Raw genomic sequence first — 19,751 nt, forward strand, 5'->3', positions numbered from 1 at the left:
CTTCAGACCCACTGTGTGCCGGCTGCTGTGCTAGGCACCTGCGTCTGTTAAAGGGTTCATTCTCAGAACCCTGCGAGGTAGCGCGGTCATTTTCAGGTCCGTTTCACAGAGAGGTTAAGTATAAGTAACTGCCCATATAACTAGTCATATAACTAGTACCCGGTGGAGAAGGCAGCACGGCTCTTGTCCTAAGCCGCATCTCACATCAGCAGTTCATCTGCTGGAAACAGTTTCAGTGTCTGGCGTGTCGTGTGCACTGTTCACGTGTGCCCATTTCTGTTGCTAGTGTTCCCGTCTTCTGAGCCTTGGTTTTCGTGTGTGTAAAGAGAGAGGAGCGCACTCCGGGGGGTTTTCAGGGATTCAGTGAGGTGACGGCCACAGCGCTGCGCCCACAGTTAGGAGGACTAATCAGGAGTAATCACCGCGGTGAGAGGCGCTGTGCCAGGCAGAGGAGTGAAGACAAAGATGATCCCGTCAACTTTCCTTCTTTTTTTTTTTTTTTTTAATTTTTTAATTTTTAAAATTTTTTTACGTTGCTGTTTTTTAGATTTTTATTTATTTATTTATTTGTTGGGGGTGTAATTAGGCTTCCTTACTTTCTGTTTTTAGAGGAGGTGCTGGGGATGGAACCCAGGACCTTGTGCATGCTAAGCGTGCACTCTACCACTGAGCTATATCCTCTCCCTCCCAGTTTTCAAGGGCCAATAATTAATTAGTAAGGCAACTGAAGTAGGTCACAGCTAACCATAGTGCAAAGCACCGTGGGAAGAGAGCGGTGAGAGTGTCGCAGACAAGGGATGCTCCCCGAGAACCCTCCACCCCTCCCCACCCTCTCCCCCCACCCAGCTCTCCTGCACCGCTGTGCCCTCACTCATCTTCCAGGTCTCGAGTTAAACATCACCTGTCCTGAGAAGCTCCCCCAAATTAGGTTTGACCTCCCTTCACATAGGACTCACCTCTCAAAGCTCTGTGAGGACCAGCACTATCTTGTTCACCCTGAAGGCTTCCAGCACAGGGTCTGCCACGTAGGAGATGCTTGGAAATGTTTGCTAAATAAAAGAAACTTGGGGTTTTCGCTTACATTAGTCTCACCTGTCCTCCTGAATGTTGATGAAGAAACTGAGGGCACAGTGAGCAAAGGAAGCAAATCTGGGAGCAAAAACTCACATATCGTGTGACAGAATCACCATCCAAAAAATTTCCAACAGACTAGAACTGTGACCTGGGATTAATAAGCAAATGAAGTTTGACAGGAATAAGTGTAAGAGTCTGTATTTAGCTTGGAAAGCCCGCTAACCACCCTGGGACTGAGGGGGAGGCGGTGGCTGGGACAGCACACGGGAGGAAGGCTTCAGGCTTTCAGTGGACTCCACATTCGCCAAGAAAATGAGCCCAAGCTCAGACTGTGTGAATAAATGTGCGGTCTTGGGGTAAAGGTGGCCCCAGTCTTACTGTTTAGTTTCCATTTCAAGAGGGACCATGAGAACAGGAATTCTAAGCAAATTACTTAACCCTTCTAAACTTCCTTTTCCTCATCCATAAAATGGGTGCCTGCCAGATAAGGTTAGGAGCGTTAAGTAATTTGACAGGTTTATTATTTTCATTAGCAAGGAACAACTAAGGGTACTGAAATGTTTTTAAAAAGTAAAGAATTAGGTGGGAAAATAGGAGACACAAGTGTGTGACAGTCTCCTTCCAACCTTTCTAGATGATTAAGCTCCATCTTTGTCATCCCAGACAGCAGAACTACTGTCTAAGAAAGAGAGAAGTCAGGACAGGCAGATCAGCTTGACATAAGGAAAGACTTCCTCGCATCTAAAGCTAACCACCCGTAGAATGAACTGTCTGGGGAGATGGAGAGTTCCCCACGCGGCTAGGTAGTCAAGCACAGCACAGGTGCTCAGTTGGTGGGATTGGACGAGATGATGCCCCAGGGCCTTTGCACTGTTGAGATTTGGGCAGGGCCTGGTGTGTGTCACTCTCATTCACTGACGTCCGACTGAGGCTCATTACCATATATCATCTCATTTCATCCTTAACAGTCAGTGGGATAAATTCTATTTATCAATCTCCTTTTTCAAAAAAGTTGGAGACATTCAATACCATGCTCAAGCCTGCATACTTGGTAAGTTCCCAAGTCAAGCTTTGGACCCCGATCTGGCTGACTTTGAAGTCCCTGCTCTTTCCAACATGGCCTTGCTGAACTCCCCCTACCCGCCCCCCACCCCAACTCCTTGGAGCTTTGTGTGCAGGATGAAATGGAGTTGGGGGTGATGGGGCGCAGTGAAGGGTTACAAACAGGAACTGTTCAGGCCAGATTCAGCTGACTTACGTTTTGATTGGCAGGCGTAGTGCCTTGGGCTGCCAGTATTCAATAATTGGAGGAGTTCACAGAAAAATCTGATTTCCTACTTATCTTTAAAAACTGGAAATTCTAGCCACGCTGGCCCATAGCCCCACTTGGCAATACCTGGCTGCAGCCAGCAGGAACTGCCCCTGCCAGACCTGGCCCCACATCCTCCACTGCCACTGCTCCGACTGCCTCCCGTCCTGCTTGCCACCATCCTCCCCACTCCCCAAACAAGCGTTTGCCTCCCTTGCTCGGCCCCTGAGGGGTGTCTGTGCTACAACCAGAGTGAATATTCCATGTGAATGCATAACAAGTCCTAAGCCGGGGGACAGGAAAGTGCCAGTTGCATTTCCTAGAGGAAAACACAGTGCTGGACCTCAGCAGAAGCCTGGTTCCCGACTCCCGCTGCGCACCACCCTGGAGGGGCTGTTCTCCTGGTGGGAGACCTTGTCTGCCCTCCTCTCCCTTGCAGTCTCGTCAGGTTTACTGTCTACCTGGTACTCCACTCTTATGTGGGTCTTCAACTAACTGATTTAGATCTTCGCTGTAAATTTTTTAAAAATGTGTTCTCCTTCCAGGCAGAATTTAGCACTTAACTTTTCCCTCTAATCAGGAAGAAAGTTTCTGTGGGGGGACGTATGTGTGTTGTCTGTGCAGCTAGACTTTTAAGGACCTTGAGTTCGTGGATATGCTTTGTGCACAGGGCTGGGTACATAATATGTCCTAGTTTTACTTTTTTCTGGCTTCGTCTGGTATCTTCTCCATAAACATCAGTTGACTGTGCACCGTGTGCCCAGCCTGTGCTGGACGGTGGGGTGAAATGATTGATTATCCTGATCGCCTGCTGCTAGCTACCCACATTTCAAGGGGCAAGTTCGTAGAAGAGATAAGAGGAAGGAGAGAGGGTGGACCACTGTCCCATTCTCTTCTCTCCTTTCTAAGCCTTGCTCTTTTTTACCCTCCTGCTATCCAGTCTGCTGTTGTAAGTAGACAGACAGGGCTTCAAAGTGAGATAAGGGAAAACGACATGTTTCTCTTTTGATGCAAGGTAGGTAGTCAGGAAAGAGCTTTTTGGAAAGAGGCACCTCTTATTTTGTACCACACAAATAATACATTTTTTAATTTTTAATTTTAGGATGGCATCTTGAGTCTGGAATATAGCGACCTTTCTCTATTTACCTTGCTCTAATGGAAATATTTGTGTAAGGTGACCTTTTTATTGCCAAATAATATTCTACTGTGTGGATCTCCCACATTTAAGCTCTCCACGTTTCAGTAGCTGGACAGTTGAATCATCTCCGTCGTTTGGCTATTATGAATGATGCCGCAGTGAAGAGCATTCACACGTTTTTGTGTGGATGTAAGTGTTCATTCTCGAGGCTGGGTGGTATGGTAACTCTGTGCTTAACCATCTGAAGAACTGCCAGACTGTTTTCCACAGTGGCTGCACCACTTTACGTTCCCGCCAGCAGCGTGTGAGGGTTCCGGTTTCTCTAGATTCTCGCCGTCACTCGTCACCGTGTCTTTCCTGTCGTAGCCATCCCCGTGGGTGTGAGGCGGGATCCTCGTGGACTTGATGTGTGTTTCCCTGATGGCTCGGGATGCTGCGCCGTTTTCCATGTGCTTGCTGATTATTTGTGTATCTTCTTTGGAGAAATGTCTGTTCAGATCCCTTTTCCAATTTTAATTGGGTTATTTGTCTTTGTTACTGAGTTGTAAGAGTTCTTCAATTTTTTGTTATTAACATTATATATTAATATATTCTATATAATTTTCTAAATATATTGTGTTATGAAATATTTTATATTCTAGACATATAATTTAGAGATATATATTAAGATACACATAATACGTATATGTAGATTTAATATATTCTAGCTATATAAACATTTATATATTCTAGATACAAGTCCCTTATCGGACATATAATTTGCAAATATTTTCTCCTATTCTAGGTTCTCTTTTCACTTTCTTGATAGTATCCTTTGAAGCACAAAAGTTTTAAATTTTGATGAAGTCCAATTGATCTAGTTTTTTCTCTTGTTGCTATGTCATGTGGAAGAATCCAGTGCCAAATCTGAGATCATGAAGATTAACCTCTATGGTTTTAAGAGCTTTAAAACTTTAGCTCTTAAATTTAGGACTGATACATTGTGAGTTACTGTTTGTGTCTGGTGTGATATAAGGTCCAACTCTGTTCCCATTTGGCTTGTGGAGTTGCTCCAGCACCATTTGCTGAAAAGACTATTCTTTTCCCATTGAATGGTCTTGGCAGCCTTGTCAGAAACCGATTGACCATGGACTCCTGGGCTTATTTCTGGACTCTTGATTCTACTCCATCGATCTGATTGTCTGTTCTTATGCCAGTACCACGCTGTCTTAATCACTGTTGTTTATAGTGTTAGTAGTAATTTTTGAAATGCAGAAGCAGAGTCTCAGGGCTACTGAGTCCCTTTCAATTCTGAATTTTAGAATCCACTTTTCAGTTTCTACAAAGATGTCAGCTGGCATTCTGATAGGGACTGCAGATCAATTTGAGGAGAGCTGCCATCTTAACAATATCAAGGCTTCCAATTCATGAACATGGGATATTTTTCCATTTGTTTAGATGCTTAGTTTCTTTCCACAATGTTTTTGCAGTTTTCAAAGTATAAGTTTTACACTTCTTTTGTTAAATTGATTCCTACATATTTTATTCTTTTTGATGCTATTATAAATGAAATTGGTTTTTTAAATTTCATTTTCAGATTGTTCATTGCAAGTATATAGAAGTATGATTATTTTTTGTATATTGATCTTGAATCCTGAAATCTTGCTGAGCTCATTTACTAGTTCCAATTAACAGGTTTTTTTAGTGGATTCCTTAGGATGTTCTATATATAAGATCATGTATTTGAAAATACAGAAAATCTAGATGCCTTTTATTTCTTTTTCTTGCCTAATTGCCCTGGCTGGAATGTTTATTGCAGCATTATTCATAATAGCCAGTGGATCCCTAGTACAATGTTGAATAGAGTGGACAACTTGTCTTGTTCCTAATCTTGGGGGGGAAACATCCAGTATTTCACCATTGAGTGTCATGTCAGCTGTTAGGTTTTTTTTAGTATATGCTCCCTATCAGGTTGAGGAAGTTCCCTTCTGTTTCTAGTTTGTTCAGTGTTTTTGTCATGAAAGGGGTTTAAATTTTTGTCAAATTTTTTTCTGCACCTAGTGAAATGATCATGTGGTTTTTATTTTTTATTCTATTGGTATGGTATATTAATGACATTAACTGATTTTTGGATGTTAAACCAACTTTGCATTCCTGGAACAAATCACATTTGGTCATGGTGCATCATTCTCTTACCTGTATTGAATTCCCTAGGAATTTGAGGTTTTTTGCATCCACGTTTAGAAAAGATATTGATCTATAGTTTCCTTGTGATGTCTTTGGTTTTGGTATCAGGGTAATACTGGCCTCGTATAATGAATTGGAAAGTTTCCCTTTTGTCCTGTTTTTTAGAAGTTTGTGAAGAATTGGCATTAGTTCTCTAAATATCTGATCGAATTCACTTGCCTTCTGGGCCTGGGTTTTTCTTAATGTCAGTGTTCTGATTACTAATTCAATCTCTCTACTTATATTCATGTTGCCTATTTGTTGTTGAGTTAGTTTCAGTAATTTATGTCTTTCTAGGAACTTGTCCATTTTACCTGTTATATAATTTATTGGCATACAATTGTACTACTGCTTTAAAATGCTTTTTATTTTACTAATGTCAGTAGTAATATCTATTGTTTCTCATTTTACTAATTTGTCTTTTCTTTTTTCTTGACTTGTCTGGCAAAAGGTTTTTCAATCTGTTCATCTTTTCAAAGAACTAGCTTTTGACTTCATGGATTTTTTCCTGTTGCTTTTCTATTCTCTAGTTTAATTTCCACTTTAATCTTCACTATCATTTCCTCCCTCCTGCTTCCTTTAGGTTTGTTTGGTGTTCTTTACCTAGAGTTCTAAGGTGGAAGATAGGTTATTGATTTGAAGTCTCTCCTTTTTTCAATGTAGGCATACTGCTTTAAATTTCCCTATAAACATTGTTTTAGTTCCATCCCATGAGTTTTGATATGTTGTGTCTTCATTTTCATTCTTAAAAGTATTTTCCAATTTTCTTTTTGATTTCTTTTTTGATTCATTAGTTATTTAGGAGTGTGATATTTAATTTCCATGTATTTGTGAGTTTCTTTCTCTTGCTCGTTTCTAATTTAATTCCACTGTAGTCGGAGAACATTCTTTGTATTATTGGCATCCTTTTAAATGTATTGAAGTTTGTTTTATGGCCTAGTATGTAGTTCATCCTGGGGAGTGTTCCATGTCCACTTGAGAAGAGTGTATATCCTGCTGTGACGGGTGGAGTGTTCTGTTCATGTGTTAGGGCTAGTTGGTTATTAGTGTTGTTCAGGTTCTCTGTTTCCTTTTTTAGCTTCTGTCTAGTTGTTCTGTCCATTATTGAAAGTATGATATTGAAATCTTCATCCATTATTGTTGAATTTCCTCCTTCTCTTCGTTCCTTCATGTGTTTTGGTGCTCTGTTGTTAGTTGCCTATATATTTATAATTATTGTATCTTCCTGCTGGCTTGGCCCTGTCATTATTACAAAATGCCTTCTTTATCTCTAGTGACATTTCCTGTTTTAAAGTCTATTTTATCTAATGTTAGTATAGTTACTTCAGCTTTCTTGTGGTTGCTCCAAAGCTTTGATGGGCAATGAAAGTCGATGAAGAAATTACCTCTTCTCCGTTTTTTTTTTTTTTTTTTTTTCGCTCTTATCTCAAATGAAATACTTCACCAATCAGCAAACTTCCTTGAGCACTAGGTGTGGTTCACAAAGACTTGCATGATGTGAAAACTCTGTCTAGACAGAATCCTTTTCATGGATGGATTAATTAGTTTCTGAGCCTCTTCACTTCATCCTCAATAAAGTAACATCACGTCCTCCTTGAAAATAACTTGGAGTCCTTATGACCAGGACTTAGAGGTAAGGAAAATAAAATCAAAGGGAAAGGAAAGCAAGAAAAAGTTTATGAAAAATGGGAAGAGACAAGAGCTAGGAAGCAAGATGTTTACTCTTGCACTCCTCTTCAAGTCAGAAAAGCTCCCTAAATTCGTTGGGTCATTCACTTGCTCCAAGCCCAGTGGGAGAAGTCGCAGGCGATACCGTTGGGAAATGGAGTGGAATGAGAACTGGCACGCTGGGGCCTCGATGTCTGTGTGCTGTGATGTGCCAGTGTGATCACAGATTTCAAAAGGGAAAAAACACATTTAAAAAGCAGGTGTAATACCACGCTAAGCAAGGGTCCCTGTTTGATCTTTCCCTGTGTCCGAGCCTGCTCGTCCTGAAGGATAGCCCAGCTACTCCCATTGGATGGGAAAACCTCATATTCTGTGCCAGTTTCCTGTCACTGCTTTGAGTTCTAAGAGTTCAGAGGGGGGAGTGGGTGGCGTGACCTCTCCAGAGCTGTGTGTTGGCATGCGTCCCTGGTGACAGTGTGTCTGTAGCTGCGGGTACACCGGCAGTCTCGGGAGCAGCTCTTCCTCACTCTTTCAACAACCAGCCAATTTGGGCTCAGGAAACCACTCTGCAGTGCTGGCTGGGTTTGGAAGTCATTTTTAATTTTGTGACAAAGACAAATGCATCCTATGGGAGTAGTAAGTGGTTTTACTGGTGATATTAATGGAACTGTGACCTCTTCCGTATCTAGGTCCTACAAAACAAAAAATGTTTGTATTATAGTACGTCAGGCAAGTGCATTCTTAGCCCTTCCTTGAAACAAATTGCAGAGGAAATATACTATTAATAAGCCCAGAGAAGATCGTGCGTGCGTGTGTATCTACAGGCATAAGCTCATTTGCCAGCATAGTGGGTTTATAAGGCCACTCCTAACTGTGCTGCGAAGGATGTGTTTTGCGCTGTGCTGGGATGGACACAAATCAGGGAAGTTCTGATATCTAGGAACAGACTTGCAGGGGACCCAGTGCTAAAATGGGTATTGGCTTTTAAAGGCCAATAGCTCTGATATCATTCAGGTGTTTGAGGGATCCAGAACAACCGACCGAAGGAAAGTTGCGTTAACCTTTTCTCTCTTCTTTCGGAATTGGCATTCATTAGCCTAAAAATGACCACCCTGATGTTTACTATTTCCTGCAGGAACTTTTTATGGCAGTGTCCTTTGTTGAAAATGGTTGCTTAAGGAGATACTAAATGAAATGTGAAGGATTTACAGTTCAGTTACATGAATTCAGCCATTTCCTGGTGTTTATGTTTACCTTGGGACTCACAAAGGAGACAAAAATATAGACTCACAGGAGGAAGGAAAAGAATGATCAAATCCCAGTAGTCCCTGCCTGAACGTCTAGCTCAGCAGTTTTATTTAGGGGAGGAATTTCGTGCTGATAAGTGAATCTTTGTCTCTGTGTAATTAACTTTTCCTCTCCACAAACGCTGCTACCCCCCAGTGAGCCTTCTTAATAGACATATAACTACTAATGTGATAGTTAGTGTCTCGTTCTATTATTTTGGACAAAACTGAAGTAAGCCAAACACAAAATTTATAGTTTTCCTCAAGTAAAAATGGATGATGCTTTAGAATTTGAGACTTAGACACAGTAATTTAAAATGTTATTCCTATACTTCAATTTAAAAAAATCAGACAGAAAATAAAATGTTATTATAAAATAATACGATTGTTCTAGAAAATTTGACGAATACAAAAGAAGGTAAATAAAATAACTCATAATACTCAAAGATAATCATTGCTAAGATTTTAGTGTATTCATTTTGTCATTTTCTGTGCCATTATATGAGTATATATTTATACTTTTTTATTTTTATTGATCTCAGAATGCTTTTGTTCTTTTTTAACAGTTTGGTGGGGGGAGGGGTTAGTAACTAGGTTTATTTATTTAATGGAGGCACTGGGGATTGAACCCTGGACCTCGTGTATGCTAGGCATGTGTTCTGCCACTGAGCTATACCCCTCCCTATATTTATACTTTTTATAGTTTGGATCTTGAATATAATTTGTGATTTTAATACATCCTAACCCCCTCTCTCCTTAAGTTCCAATCTCTCATAAGAAGAAGAAAATCAACAGCTGACACATACATAGTACTGTCTGCCGGGCACCGTTCTAAGCACTTTACATGTATGAATTCACGTCACCCTCATAATAACCCTTTGAGGCAGATTTTACAAATGAGGCACAGAGTGTAAAATGAGTTTGCCTGGCTCTCACAGCTAGGAAGGGGTTAGAGACTGGAGAGGGTGACATCTTAACCATGCTCTGTTTGTTGCCTGCCGCTGACTCTAAGCCTCGTGCTGGCCAAGTCCCAAAGCCGCCCCACTGCTCTGCCCTGGGTGAGTGTCCTTGTCGCAGAATTCCCCCAACACTAGATGGTGTGACATAGCACCTACTTTCCCCTGGGAACCGAAAACAGTGGCCACCTACAGCCCTTCCTTGGATGGAGGAGGGGGCCCCACCTAGGGAGAAGGAGGCAGGACATCCAGGTCTGCATCCAGGGGGGCGGGGAGGAGCCCTGAGCTGGAGGTCAGGACGGACTGGCTCCAGGCCTGGCTCTGACCTCAGTGAGACAATTCACCTCTTTACACGTGTTTTCTCACCCTTAAAATGATGGGGCTGGATAGTAGTTCACTCGCTTGTTCATTTGTTCATTTAATACCCATCAGGCAGAGATGGATATGGCCTGGCTCCTCTCCTCTAGGAATCCTTCATCCAAAGTGTTCTAAGTGTGGTCATAGGAGAATGTGCGGGGGTGGTGGAAAAGCCCCTAGGGTGGGCTGGGGCCGAGAGGGTATCAGACAGAAGGGCCGGCTTAGCAAGGCTCCCCCTAGGACCAGTAGGAATTGTTGCGGCTTCTCGGGGCACACAGGGCACACTGTGCTGATCGGGTCTCTCTGGGGCCCCCTCGAATGTGTGTCCGACTCTCCCATGTTCAGCAGGCTACGGCAGTGCTGCTTGCCAGTGGGGGTGCGAGTTTAAACGTACAGAAGTTTCTTGTCTAACATCCTCGAAACTAGAATTCTGAAGTCCAGGTGCCAGCCCTCTGAAACCTTAGGGGATCCTTTTTTGCCTCTCCTTGCCTTCTGGCGGCCGCTGGCAATCCTTGGCGGTCCTTTGATACAGGAAAACGGGGCACGAGAGGATGGCTGTGTTCCAGGTCACAGGTGAGTCCCTGGGATGCACCCAACCAAGTCAGGGTCCCTGGCTTCGCACAGGAAAGAGTTCAAAAGCGAGCCATAGTTGAGTGAAGGTGGATTTATTTTTATCTGTATCTGTGTATCTATCTATATCTATATCTATCTATGTTTTAGCTATTTGTGTTTGTTAATGGAGGTACTGGGGATTGAACCCAGGACCTTGTGCCTGCTAAGCATGCGTGTACCACGGAGCTATACCCCCACCCCCCAAAAGTAGATTTATTCAGAGAGATGCAGACTCCATAGACAGAGTGTGGGCCATCTCAGAAGGCCAGAGGGAGACCTCAGGGTGCGGGGTGGTTAGTTTTTAGGGGCTCGGTAGCTTCATATGCAAGTGGGAGGATTATTCCAACTACTCTGGGGGAGGGCTGGGGGTTCCCAGGGAGTGGGCCGCAGCCCACTTTTCGGCCCCTTATGGCCAGCCTCAGAACTGTCCTGGTGCCTGTTGGGGTGCCATTTACCTTGCTGATGTATTACAATGAGCATAAAATGAAGCTCAGGGTCTACTGGGAGTCTCCCACCACCTCGGGCCTCAAGGTCTCCTGGGAGTCAGATCTCCACCTGCTGTGTCACTCCTTCAGGGGCTGCACCCTGCCCCCTCCCTCCTGTCTCACCTTGACCTGCAGCTCCATCACTCCAGCCTTGCCTCGTCTTCACCTGACGTTCGTTCTCCCCGTCGCTCTGTCCTCCTCTGACCATCTTCTTACATGGACACCAGTCTTAATGGATGGGGCCTGCCTTACTTAACTGAAGTAATCATATTGACAATCACCCTGTTTGATCCAAGTGAGGTCAAATTCTGATGTACCGGGGTTAGAATGTATCATGGCAGGGAGGCACAGTTTGACCCACAGTGATGTCCACAGCCACCATTTAGTCTGGGAGCCATGGCCTACTCTTCGCTTTGTTCTCCATCCAGCATCCAAGATGAGCTTCCGAAGCTACCGCAGGCAGGTGGAGGCTCAGGTAGTTCTTTCAGGCCCAGACAGAGAGTTAACACAGGACGTCTTTGCATCCGGGCATCTAAGGCTGGAGCCAAGGGGAGGAGATGAGAGCACCTTCTGAAGGATGGTTGTTGGTGGATTCCCGAGGGCCAGGGCCAGGTGGACTGTGAGAATGTTTCTGAAAGGTTCCGAAGCCCATTCTGGTCCAGAGGGATGACAGGGAAGCCGAGTAGGTGGTTTGAGCCCTTCTGACCCCTGAGACTAGCCCAGTGCCGCACATTTAAGGGTGGCCTTTTCCAGACCTCTCTGCGTGCACGTGCACATACTTGGTTGTTAGTAGGTGTGCAGTGCAAGCCAAGGAAACAGATGTGAAATAATTGCAGGATTCACGCTGCTGCTCCAGCCCTTCCCCGCCCTGAAGTCGCTCGCACCTTCCTTAGTAGTTGCCACGAAGGTCTAGAAACCGGGAAGCGATGCTTCTGTCATTCAAATGCTAATCGCCCCTCCAACCTGACACCTCTCTATCACCCTCTCTGCCCTCATCTGTGCCCCAAAGACAGCTGACCTGCACCCAGCCCCTTTGACTTCTTACAAAGGCTCTGGAGGGCGCCTCCCCAGGCACTTAGCATAGCTGTGGGAAGAAGTTTATGCGGAATATTCACTTTTCTCTCCCCCTGCCCTTTTATGGCTTTTCCCCTTAGTGGTCTAAACACCTCCCCAGCCCACCCCCAAGAGGTCGCAGTTGCAAAGGAGGCATAAGAGCAATCTGATCGGAGGCCAAGCCCGAACCAGGATTAGGTTTTTATTAGAGATGCACTCTTTTTTCTGGGCAGAAACACAGAGGGCCAGTCTCAGAAGAACGTGGATTTATGGGTTCCTGGACAATGATGTTAACTGCGGCAAGGCCCCCGTAGCCTCGCCAGCTCCGGAGTCCGCGTGTTCACAGTACGATCATTTATGTGTGTGTGTTCATTTTCTTCTCATTCAGATACAGGTAGACCTTTCCTAGAGATGCACAGCGAAATCCCCCAAATCATAAACATGACGGAAGGAGAGGAGGTCGTCATCCCGTGCCGGGTCACGTCACCCAACATCACTGTCACTTTAACAAAGGTAAAGCCGAGCGGTGCTACTCCCCCAGTAGTTTTGCTGCCAGGGAGCACGGCGAATTTTGAGTCGTTTTATCTCTCTGGGATGCTTTTCTCATAGACCTTTGGGCTGTCGATTTCTAGGTAGACTTTTCTATAACAGCTTTTTACTTTAAAGTGTATGCCGTGCTGGAAGTTATATCCATGCATGCGTTTCAGTGGAATAAAATGATAATGTCTAAAGCATAAATCTATGTGAATGAAAGAAGGAAAATGAAATGAAAATTTCTATGTATTGCCACCAATTCAAATGCATGTAAATGTCAGAAAATCCAATTCTATTGTGCATACAAATCAATAATCCAGATTTTTGCTCAAGGCAGAACTGTCAGGCTGGGTGTCTGACTCTGGGCATTTAAGAGCTCTTGCTTTGCTTTGAGTTGGGAAGTTCCTGGTAACAAAAGCCTTATCTCCTGCTGGACATCCAAACTTAACCTCTTAGGGGGAGAAAAAAGGGAAAGGAAGTTATAAGTGAGATTGTTCTTCATATTATGTTGTAAATTGTGCACGGAGAGAAGATGATGATTCAGGGTAAAATCTAATAAAAACAAAACAAAACAAAAACCTAAAATGGGACGTGCCAGCCAGTTCATCTGCAGTAACTTCAGGAGTAAGCTAAGTCTAGGAATTGGATTAAAACCTTCCCAAAAGGGAAATCACAGTGAATCCTTAGAGCTCGGAGCTTTTAGAGGAAAAGTGAAGGCTGTCCCAAGGCAGCATTAAGAGTAGGGACTCAGCAAGTGTTTGGTGGCGACAGTAGTCAAGTCGGAAAAAGTCTCCAGCGATTTGCAGTATCGCCAGTTGCCCCTGAGTCCTGAGCTGTGATGGGTGGTCTGCCTGTCTTCTTCCCTGGCTTTCACCCTCCTGCGTTCTTGATTTAAGTCCTCAGTATAGCCCAGCGGTGACAGGTTCTGGCTTCCCTTCCCTCACCAGGAATTATAAAATCATTGTATGTTGGAGCTGGAAACACCAGAGGAGCCAAACTCCGTTGGCAGAATTAAAAATGGAGATCCCCAGGGGGTTGGGGACCTCCGGGCCCCCCTGGGCATTGGAGCCGAGGTCCTAACTTCTCCCTCTGGCTTCTTGCCATCCTTTGCTAATAGTTTAATTGGAATTGGTGTCAGAGGAAGACGGGAGTGTTCAGAGCAGGGGCCGGGGCCACACTGCCTGGATTCTTTCTTTACCTGCTACCACTGACCTGCTGGACAAACTGGCAAGTTCTCAAATCTCTCTCCACATCAGTGTCCTCATTTGAGAGATGGGAGCGGTTCCAGGGGCAGCCACCTCACCTGGCTGCTGGGACGGTGATGTGCCGAGCTGTGTGAACAGCACTGAGGACCGTGCCTGGCCCGAGCCCTGTTCAGGGCTTAGCTATTAATGTCATACATCTAACCCCCAGATGCCCAATAATTGATTTATTATCAAGCGATGTTTTCAGTGGCCTGACATCACTCTTAGTCCCGGATTGTAATTGCTCCATGATTAACATGGGACAAACCATGAGGAGAGGAAACTTCTCTGTTTCTTTCAAACCCCTTGCCTTTTTGCCCTGATGCAGATCGCTGGTCTGTTTGAGGAACTTTCTCACGTTCCCACATGCAAACATTCCAGGGGAAAAAGCTTATTTTCTCTGTCCTGCCACCCAGATCTATAATACAAAGAGAGAGAGAGAGAGAGAGACGACTTTATTACTATGTTCTTATAGGTCACTTCCATTCTTAGAGAATGTGAGTGACTTGCCTCACTCAGGAATGATAGAAAAATCACAAACGGAAAGGTAATTCTGAGTAAGTTAAAATGTTGTTACATTGACAGCATGTAACAAAGTTCTTGTTTTTTGTTCTAACGGGGATTTTGGTTTGCCGCAGATATATTGCAGATATTCTAATCCAGGAGCTTTCTCTCCCGTCTCTCTCCCCTCTCCCTGTCCCCATGTCCCCCCCCCCCCCCCCCCCCCCCCCCCCCGTCTCTCTCCCCGTCTCTCTCCCCGTCCCTGCTGCCCATCTGCCGGCCCGCCCTCCCCTCCCACACCCGCTCTGCCGCGCCCTGGTCAGCTGGAGAGAGTGCTTGTTCCCAAGGCTGTTCACCTGTCTGCCTCTTGACATACAGCAACACAGCTCATGAGCTACGTAGTCTTTTGTTATTTCAGCTCCTATCAGCTAGAAATAAAGTTACTTTGTCCATGGAGCTCTCCTAGCGACAGTAATGGATAGATTAAAGAAACACCTTACAGGAAATTTTCACGGGTTTTTAACCGGTGCAGAGGAAGGCCATCAACCAACCTTTTTTTAAGATTCAGTGCATGCTTGTTTTCACATGTTTTTATTTTTTATTTATTAATTTGGGAGGGGGCATTAGGTTTTTATTTATTTATTTTTAACAGAGATACTGCGGATTGAACCCAGGACCTTGTGCACGCTCAGCACATGCTGTACCACCGAGCTATCCCCTCCTTCACATGTTTTTAAAGCATCACAAATTTCAGTCCCTGACGTACATTTTTCTGAGTTTTTCCTTTGATAGCACCAAATTAGAAGAGAAAGTTCTCCCCCTCCGCTGAATGTGGAGCATTCGTAAATTTACAGGTAGAATCCTAATTTACTAAAACGTGAAATGCATCCTTTCATTGCTTTCAGTTTTGCGTAAACAGGATGCAGTTCGTCTCAAACCCAGGTAGCACTCTGGGAACATGGATCCACACGGGTGTGTTCACTGGGAGAGGGAACTAGAGGCTTTTGGAATAGAAATCTGCTGGATCACACATCCCAGCTATCTATCCTCTATCTCCTTCCACAAGCAATAGAAATAAATGCTAAGTGGGTAGAGTGATCTAAGGTGTACTTTTTTTTTTAATGGAGGTACTGGGGATTGAACCCAGGACCTCGAACATGCTAACCATGTGCTTCACCGCTGATCTGTACCCTACCCTCTGAGATGTACTTTTTAAAAGAAGATAGGAAAGATTTGAAACTTCTTCATGACAGCTAATGCTGTGAATCTTTATAACCCATTGTGGGAGGGTGATCTGATACTTCCCCCCTTGTCCAACTGGAGATAAATCACAGTAGTTGGCAGGTTTCAGCCTCTGAAAGTGGCAGGCATTCTGGCATCAGGGGAGTTTGGTGGGGTGATGATCCTTTACAAAGTCAACCCCAAAGCCGATGGTTTCAATTACATCCTTGGCAGATAGGAAAAGGCAGTAGGAGAGACTCAAACCGTGGACTCTTCTGTTTGGACTCGCTGGGTTTGGGACTTATAGGAATTTGAGAGCACTCCATCCATAACTGTCTCTGGCCTTGCATCTCTTTTCTGCTCTCTTCACGCTCAGCAGCCGCAGCCTCTGGGCGTTTCCCTCCCAGAGGCAGTCGATACCCTCAGTCTTCCCCAGAGTGATAACCCCAGTGAGTGTCAGGTGAACGCTAGCGTCTTGGGGGACCTGGAATTATGTACCATCCTTTTCAGGCAGCCACCTCTTTAACAAGTCACGTGAAGGTGGGAGGGCAAGGTCTGGCTTGTTAAAAGCTCCAGGTGGTGAGACTCGGAAGGATAACCCGGCAGCCCCAACGGAAAAAATACTAATTTTTTTTTTTTTTAATTGAGCATAAGGCCAGTTTATTACCAGGATTCCCAGAGGCCAAAGAGATTCAGGCTCCCACCCGGAGGCTGACGTGACAACTAGGTCTGTCCCAGGTGGATGCAGCTTGTTGCAAAGGCCAGTAACAAATGATCATGTTTACCATAACTTATCATAGTAAATGTAGAGTTTGCTACACGCAAGGAAAACCGAAGAACCAATTACAACAAACAGGAGTTTCTACCCGCGCCATTCTCATCTTGGACTTAATTACATTTCCACAAGCTGCGACTGAAGCTGCTGTCACGGCGCTAGTACAGTTTTGCTAAAACCTGTTGCTTCCTTTTCCAGTTTCCACTTGATACTCTGGTCCCAGATGGGAAAAGAATAACCTGGGATAGCAGGAAGGGTTTTACAATATCACGGGCAACCTACAAGGAAATCGGGCTTCTGACCTGTGAAACGGCTGTCGGCGGGCACTCGTTCAAGACCAACTATCTCACACTCCGACAGAGTAAGTGGCCTCCAGAGGCGCCAGCACGAGCCAGGGCGCTCAGGGGCTTCTCTGCTGAATGAAACGGGTTTTTTGTTTGTTTGTTTTGTGTTTTTGTTTTTTTTAATGTTATTTCTTATCCTCGCAGCCACCACAATCACAGACGTCCAGATCAGCACGCCCAGCCCAGCCAGGTTACTGAGAGGCCACACTCTCACCCTCAACTGCACGGCTACGACTCCCTTGAACACGAGAGTTCAGATGACCTGGAGTTACCCTGGGGAAGTGAGTGACCCACTTTTCTTTTCTTCTACAGGACAATATTTCGTTTTAGCCACTGAAAGGCTACACTGAGTTTTTGATGTGGGGAAAATCAGAATATTCTGACTCCTGTAGCTGTCTGAGTCAATACAGAAGCTTTGGGTTGGGTTGGGAAATGTCCCCTGCCTTGCATGTCATGAGTGTGATATGCAGAGATAGGGTCTTTTGATGTCTGGAGGTTTTGTTTTGAAGTGTATAGGCTGGCATTTCTACTGCAGGATTCTGGGTGGAAAAAGGGATTGTTTCCTCCTTGGAAACTATTCTCGAGGATTTAGAGATGAGAGAGAAATTTATCACTGCGTGCCAGGCAGGGGCTATCTTTTGTAACAACAACAACAGAAAGTTGTTGTCAGCACATTAATTTAAAGGACTGGCAGACAGGCAGGCACCTGATTGGAGCATGTTTGGGAAAGATAGTACAACTCAGCCGTCCCGGTGTTCTGTTTGTTCAGTGACAAAGGAGCGATTCTGTCCTTCAGAAAAACGAGAAGAGGGAAGGTTGAGTTGGCTTCCCTTATTCAAATGAAACATCCTTGCAAACAATCGTTGTTTTAAAAATGTGTAGGTGGACAATTTATGATAAACTGTTCAGAAACATTTGACAGTGTTTCCAGCCCCATTTCTCGTGCGTCTATATGATTTATGCGGCATTTCCCAACTAAATCATTTGCTACAGCATTTAGGTGACCCAGTCCTGAAGTTAGCTTGTGATTAAATTACGTATGGGCAATTGATGCATTGGCCCCAAACTAATTTTGTTTAATTGAGGTCTAGTTGATTTACAATGTTATATTGATTTCAGGTGTACAACATAGTGGTTCACAATTTTTATAGATTATACTCTTAAGTTATTATAAAATATTGGGCTATATTCTTTGTACAATATATCCTTGTACCCAAGCTCATTTTTTCTCATCAACGTTTCTTGCTATGAAAATAGAATAACAACAAATGGCAACAAAAATTGTGTCACAGGTGCGCTGTAGAGACACATTAATAACTCATCAGTCATAAAGTATTTTCTAGAAAATGGCATTGTTTCATTTAAATAAAAATGCTACGACTTGTAGCAACATTTTCTGGGTTTTGATAGAAATCATATGTTCATTCTTTTTTAAATGGAGGTCCTGGGGATTGAACCCAGGACCTCATGTGTGCTAAGCATGCACTCTACCACTTGAGCTATACCCACCCCACCTCAGAAATCATATATTCTTAATAAATGCAAAGAGGGAAGAAACTTTCATCCTCTTGGTTTTGCTACTGTAAGTAAGAGTAGGGTAGTACATCTATCGAATGCCAGTAACCTTTGAAAATGGCGCGGTCCAGGAGAACTTTCTGTAATAGAAGCAATCCATAGCTCTGCTGGCCAATACACTGACCACTAGCTGCATATGCCCTAATGAACACTTGGAGTGTGGCTAGTGGGACTGAGAACTGATTTTTTTTTTTTTAAACGAGAAAATCCATTTATTTAACTACAAAAAATCGTATCACCATAAAAAAGTCAAAAGACAAAGGACAGATGGAGGAATTTTTTTGTAATTCATCTCACAGACAAAAGTCTAATTTCCTTAATGTATAAGAATGCTTACAAATCAATAAGAAAAAGGTCAACATTCTAGAAAAATGGGCAAAATCTCAGGAACAAGGAAGTATATATACTATGAGAAATGCAAATACTGTGACAATAGGGTATTGAGAACTGAATTATTAATTTTGTTTAATTTTATGAGCAGAAGACTTAAACAGACATTCCTCTAGTGAAGACATACAGATGGCCAACAGGCACATGAAAAGATGCTGATTATTGCTAATTATCAGAGAAATGCAAATCAAAACTACAGTGAGGTATCACCTCAGACCTCACACCAGTCAGAATGGCCATCATTAAAAACTCCACAAATGGTAAATGCTGGAGAGGGTGTGGAGGAAAGGGAACCCTCCTACACTGCTGGTAGGAATGTAGGTTGGTGCCGCCATTATGGAAAACAGTATGGAGAGTCCTTAAAAAACTAAACATAGACTTACCATGTGATTCAGTCATCCCACTCTTGGATATACATCTGTGGAGAACTTAATTTGAAAAGATACATGCATCCCAATATTCACAGCAGCACTATTTACAAAAGCCAAGACATGGAAGCAATCTAAATGTCCGCTGACAGATGACTGGATAAAGAAGTTGTAGTATATGGACACAAACACACAGTGGAATACTACCCAGCCATAAAAAAGAATGAATAATGAAATAATGCCATCTGCAGCAACATGGATGGACCTAGAGATGATCATACTAAGTGAAATAAGTCAGGCAGAGAAATACAGATATCGTATGGTATCACCTATATGAGGAATCTTTTAAAAAATGACAAATGAACTTATTTACAAAACGGAAAGAGACTCACAGACATAGAAAACAAACTTACGGTTCCCAGGGGGTTAATGGGAGGGGAGGGATAAATTTGGAGTTTGGGACTCGCAGATTCACACTACTGTATCTAAAAAAGATAAACAACAAGGCCCTACTGTAGAGCACGGGGAACTATATTCAATATCTTGTAAAACCTATAATGATAAAGAATATGGAGGAGAAAAAAATATATATATAAAACAACTGAATCACTGCTGTATACCAGGAACTAACACAGCATCATTAGGTCAACTATAAT

General features: G+C 43.6%; 1 protein-coding gene and 1 long non-coding RNA gene across 2 annotated transcripts in view; one reads left to right on the forward strand and one right to left on the reverse strand.

Annotated features, from left to right (window-relative positions):
- FLT1 (fms related receptor tyrosine kinase 1) overlaps window positions 1-19,751 on the forward strand; it is a 159,816-nt gene that overhangs the window by 34,134 nt on the left and 105,931 nt on the right. Inside the window, exons 4-6 of the mRNA XM_032496382.1 lie at window positions 12,532-12,656; window positions 16,617-16,779; window positions 16,907-17,043. Of these exons, the coding sequence (XP_032352273.1) occupies window positions 12,532-12,656; window positions 16,617-16,779; window positions 16,907-17,043 (425 nt within the window). The remainder of the gene's footprint in view (window positions 1-12,531; window positions 12,657-16,616; window positions 16,780-16,906; window positions 17,044-19,751) is intronic.
- Window positions 570-16,023, reverse strand: LOC116668589. Its single transcript, XR_004325780.1, has 3 exons — window positions 15,533-16,023; window positions 14,272-14,274; window positions 570-587 (listed from the first exon to the last, which is right to left on the reverse strand). It is a non-coding gene; the product is annotated as an uncharacterized LOC116668589 (long non-coding RNA).

This window comes from Camelus ferus, chromosome 14, assembly GCF_009834535.1.
Source record: "Camelus ferus isolate YT-003-E chromosome 14, BCGSAC_Cfer_1.0, whole genome shotgun sequence".
Taxonomy (NCBI): Eukaryota; Metazoa; Chordata; class Mammalia; order Artiodactyla; family Camelidae; genus Camelus; species Camelus ferus.